This window comes from Culex pipiens, chromosome 1 (assembly GCF_016801865.2).
Source record: "Culex pipiens pallens isolate TS chromosome 1, TS_CPP_V2, whole genome shotgun sequence".
In the NCBI taxonomy this organism is placed as follows: Eukaryota; Metazoa; Arthropoda; class Insecta; order Diptera; family Culicidae; genus Culex; species Culex pipiens.
Window position 1 is genome coordinate 78,118,947 of NC_068937.1, and position 4,899 is coordinate 78,123,845.

At 41.2% G+C, this 4,899-nt stretch overlaps 1 protein-coding gene across 1 annotated transcript; it reads right to left on the reverse strand.

The window, feature by feature from the left end:
• Positions 1-1,411: 1,411 nt before the first annotated feature.
• Positions 1,412-2,961, reverse strand: LOC120431545 (uncharacterized). The gene is made up of 6 exons (XM_052705976.1): positions 2,762-2,961; positions 2,116-2,520; positions 1,972-2,055; positions 1,824-1,913; positions 1,677-1,766; positions 1,412-1,616 (listed from the first exon to the last, which is right to left on the reverse strand). Exons 1-6 carry the CDS (start codon positions 2,959-2,961, stop codon positions 1,412-1,414), a joined length of 1,074 nt encoding a protein of 357 aa, XP_052561936.1.
• Positions 2,962-4,899: the final 1,938 nt, after the last annotated feature.

Here is a 4,899-nt window from a genome sequence, read left to right on the forward strand (position 1 = left end):
TGGAAGTGGTGGAGGATCGCGCTGAGGATGATTCGAGTTGAAGATTGGCCGTCCTCGTCCTCGACCTAGCGAATGCGGTCTTGGGTCGACCGGTAAGCCTTGTCCTCCATGTGCTACTGCTGCTGCGTTGCGGGCTTGCGCCGAAGCTTGACCCGACAGGAGTAGCAGATCGTTCACGCTTTGGTCCGATGTCCTTTTCGGGATTGCTCCGGTAGATGTTCCTCGCGCACTTGCAGAACTTCCTCTTTCCATGCCCGACGAATCGCCCCCAACTGCACCTGCTAGCGATAGCTGATTGATCTGCCGAGCACTGCCGCTGCTGACAGCTGTGCTGTTGTGCGCCGGCGCTGTGGAGTTTGAAACCGAACTGACACTGTACTGATTTGTTGACTGGTTGGCCGGGTAAAGAATTCGGAAGATCTGCCGTTTCGTACGCGCGATCGTGTCTCGCACTCCCGTCCATTCTTCTCGCATGTCCGCGGACGGCGGAGAAACCAGGGTGAGCCGATTGTAGTAATGGTTCAAGCGCGACACGATTGGTTCGAGAAAAGCGATGTTGTTCCGTTCTATCCCGGTGATAATTTGGGGCAACAATCGCTTGATCCGCGAATGACAGATTCTTATTTCCGACGAGCCATCCACCACGTGAGACGAGGAAGCGTAGACTCTCCCCGACTTTAGATCATCTTGCATAACTTTCTCTAACGTTGTACATTTAATTCTGTGCGTCATCGGCCCAAGGCCTGCTACACCACGAAGCTCTAACTCAAAGTTGAGTTCTTCATTGCTCAGATCAATGGGATTGACCTCCATCATCTTCGCTGAACTCTCAAAAGTCTTCAAAAAAGCAAAAATTTATCCCAAGAACAACAAAAAACATATATTCTACGAATAAGCACGCAATGGTTTTACAATTCTAGCCTAGGCCTAGTGTGGGTTTTTTAGTTGGGCGCCATTTTGTTACGAAACATGCTCATCAACAGAGCGAAGAACATCAAAAGATCAACGAGAGCGAGACTTCGGCAGCACCAAAACTAAAGAAACTAAAAACCCAACAAATTCGACACAAACGTCATATTTTTCCACAAAAAAGCCTTACAAAAAGTGTGTGTGTGTGTGTTTCATTTCTTATGAACTAGCCCAACATGCGCTCAATTCTCGCGCTACTGGCGCGTCTCGCGCTTACTTCTGCCCTTTGGGCTCTTCTTCTTGGGTGCGCACCCTTCTTATTCTAAACTCACGCATGCAGCAAACGCCCGCCTTCTGCTCCGCCTCAGGCCGCTCCCGGATCGGTAACGTTGACGCCGTGTTCACTCCGACACAGACGCACGTGCGTGGCCGCTCCGTCCGTCCGGACTCCTGCGGACGCCCGCGACAGCTTGGCAGGCTGCCCCTCTCTCTCCCGCGCCCTTCACGACCGGTGCCTTACACCGATCGCCCCGCGCCGGTCTACGTTCGCCGTGCCGGCGACAGATGATTCCTCCCGCACTTGATCAGCGCGCCCTCCGTTCGCCCTGGTGAAGGCCAACTCGCTGCACACTCGCCCGCTCTTAACAGCGCCGACCGACCGCTCCGCCTCCGAGCAGATTTTCCAGCGGTACACAAAAAAGGGGCTCCTGGATCAGGAAGGTCAAAATTAGATCTCAATCACCCACTTTTCTCGATCGCACACTTACTTTGCGTCCCCCTTTTCGTGTGCTTCTTCCAAGTTGTCCTCCAGTTCTTGTCGGACCGCCAGTCGGATTGCGGGATGAGTGGTGCGAGGCCTGGTTAGAGAAGTAGGTTGTTATTGGCTGTTTCGCCAAATCTTACTCAGCACTCACCAGTATGCACGGAGTCGATCTTGGGTTTGTTGCGCCGTGTGTGTGTGTGTGCGTGCGATTGTCTCACACCGCCGTTGGGGGATTGCGTGCCTGGGGGCGAAGTGTGGTGTGTTAATTCCTGTTTTGAGCTTTTTCGAAGCTGACTCACCAAGGAGGCGTGGTGCTCGCTGTTGCTTGGCCGCTGGGTTGTCCTCTGAGCGGTTCGGTACCGCCGATGGTCGCGGGGGCGTGCCTGGGGATGAAATTGCCGGATCTTGTAGTTTCGACGAGACAAAACCGTCCCACTTCTTACCGGTCGAGAATGCCAGATCTGGGTCGTTCTTGGCGTGTTGGAAATCCCTCCGGGGACGTCGAACCCTCGATCAGCTGGTACGATTTCACGTGCAGGCCGTTGTTCCGCCAGCCAATAGCTTTGACCGTTTTTGCACTTGCGACTTTTCGACGGCAACGCGCGCGCCCCGGTTCCGCACTTTTCTCCGCCTTCTCGGACCGGCCCACCAAACGCGACCACGTGGAACGAGCAAAAAGGCACTTTTGCAGCAGACGAGAACGACGCGTCCGCACCGAGGCGAGAATTTTTCCTTTTTCTGTCTCTCCCTTAATTGCGGAAGACGTCGTCGAGGCTGCGTTTGCTGATTGCGTTTCTTGACGTTTGTGCGACGATGGTTTTTCTCGCTGGCGAGTGTTGTCTTCTCTGCTATTGCGTGTCTTGTTTACACAAAATTGGGTTCAAACTTCACACACATCACAAAGTTGGGTACAAATAATCTAGGCACAATAAGGTTTAATGCTCCCCAATGACAACATTGGAAGCGTGGTATGTTTGTTTCTCAAAAGGCCTTGCAGGATGCACTGTTCTAACAATTCTTCAATTTCAGATTTTTACAAATATTGTCTCGCACCTGCCCAATCTGAAAGAGTTGGATCTCCACACTTACCTCTTCGATTTGCTGCCTTTCTTGGTCAACCTGCCTCGTTTGGAGACGCTGAGGATGTTCTTTGTATCCTTAGTAGGCCAGCTCGTGGAATTGCTCGATTTGAGCGCTTGGCGGAACCCCAATTTGTTGCACCTTTCACTGGTGGGTTTCTTACTCAAAAGCCAAACCTTGCTGGCCTTCTTCAAAAGCTCTCCAAACATTCGTACGCTGACGCTGAACTTTAGTTGCACGATCGATATTCACGATGTGCTCGTGATAGCTGGGCAGTTGAAGGAACTGCGAGAGTTGAGCGTAAAATTGCTGAACCCCGCACCAAGTCCGGTTTATTTTATTGACGTTTCCTTCAGCCCGTTTCAAAAATTGCGCCAACTCAATATATCGGGCGAATTCTACAGTAATGTATTGAGTAGGTTGCTCGAAAACTGTCCTCTGTTACAGGACTTGACTCTAGACAGGTGCGTAATAACGGACAATGACATGCTGCTGCTTGTTCCGTTCATGAATAATTTGACCGCACTTACCTTCTCTCAAATGCTAACCATCGGAGTTCCCTCTGGCCAGCTGGTCGTGCAGCGATGCCCCAAGCTGGAAAAGTTGACCGTCATCAGATGCCCCTATTTCGACCAGTTTGTGCCGCAGCGATCATCGGTGCGAGTTTACATGACTCCTTGCCCAACAATTATTTATCTCCCATACTGATAAGCCTTCTCTGCTCGAATGTTTAAATAAACACGTGATGCACAGATAATCAAACTTCAATTCTTTTTAGGAACAAATGAGCGGCCAATTTGAATTCTCAAAAAAATATTGCGGCAAATAAGCCTGCAAGTTGCAGGACTTTCACCCTTTGTCACAGTTGTCCTACAAAATCGAAAAACCCATCTAATTTTAAAACCTGAAAAGAAAAAACTCAAAAACTAAAAAACTAAAAAACTAAAAACTAAAAAACTAAAAAACTAAAAAACTAAAAAACTAAAAAACTAAAAAACTAAAAAACTAAAAACCTAAAAAACTAAAAAACTAAAAAACTATAAAACTAAAAAACTCAAAAACTAAAAAACTAAAAAACTAAAAAACTAAAAAACTAAAAAACTAAAAAACTAAAAAACTAAAAAACTAAAAAACTAAAAAACTAAAAAACTAAAAAACTAAAAAACTAAAAAACTAAAAAACTAAAAAACTAAAAAACTAAAAAACTAAAAAATTAAAAAACTAAAAAACTAAAAAACTAAAAAACTAAAAAACTAAAAAACTAAAAAACTGAAAAACTAAAAAACTAAAAAACTAAAAAACTAAAAAACTAAAAAACTAAAAAACTAAAAAACTAAAAAACTAAAAAACTAAAAAACTTAAAAACTTAAAAACTTAAAAACTTAAAAACTTAAAAACTTAAAAACTTAAAAACTTAAAAACTTAAAAACTTAAAAACTTAAAAACTTAAAAACTTAAAAACTTAAAAACTTAAAAACTTAAAAACTTAAAAACTTAAAAACTTAAAAACTTAAAAACTTAAAAACTTAAAAACTAAAAAACTAAAAAACTAAAAAACTAAAAAACTAAAAAACTAAAAAACTAAAAAACTAAAAAACTAAAAAACTAAAAAACTAAAAAACTAAAAAACTAAAAAACTAAAAAACAAAAAAACAAAAAAACTAAAAAACTAAAAAACTAAAAAACTAAAAAACTAAAAAACTAAAAAACTAAAAAACTAAAAAACTAAAAAACTAAAAAACTAAAAAACTAAAAAACTTAAAAACTAAAAAACTAAAAAACTAAAAAACTAAAAAACTAAAAAACTAAAAAAACAAAAAAACTAAAAAACTAAAAAACTAAAAAACTTAAAAACTTAAAAAATTAAAAAACTAAAAAATTAAAAAACTAAAAAACTAAAAAACTAAAAAACTAAAAAACTAAAAAACTAAAAAACTAAAAAACTAAAAAACTAAAAAACTAAAAAACTAAAAAACTAAAAAACTAAAAAACTAAAAAACTAAAAAACTAAAAAACTAAAAAACTAAAAAACTAAAAAACTGAAAAACTAAAAAACTAAAAAACTAAAAAACTAAAAAACTAAAAAACTAAAAAACTAAAAAACTAAAAAACTAAAAAACTAAAAAACTAAAAAACTAAAAAACTAA

Coding starts and splice junctions, on each gene's coding strand:
- LOC120431545 (XM_052705976.1), bottom strand. CDS start 2,961: ATGTTTGGAGAGCTTTTGAAGAAGGCCAGCAAGGTTTGGCTTTTGAGT. Junction 1,767..1,823: donor GATCGACTCCGTGCATACTG/GTGAGTGCTGAG, acceptor TTCTCTAACCAG/GCCTCGCACCACTCATCCCG. Junction 1,617..1,676: donor CACGAAAAGGGGGACGCAAA/GTAAGTGTGCGA, acceptor TTCCTGATCCAG/GAGCCCCTTTTTTGTGTACC.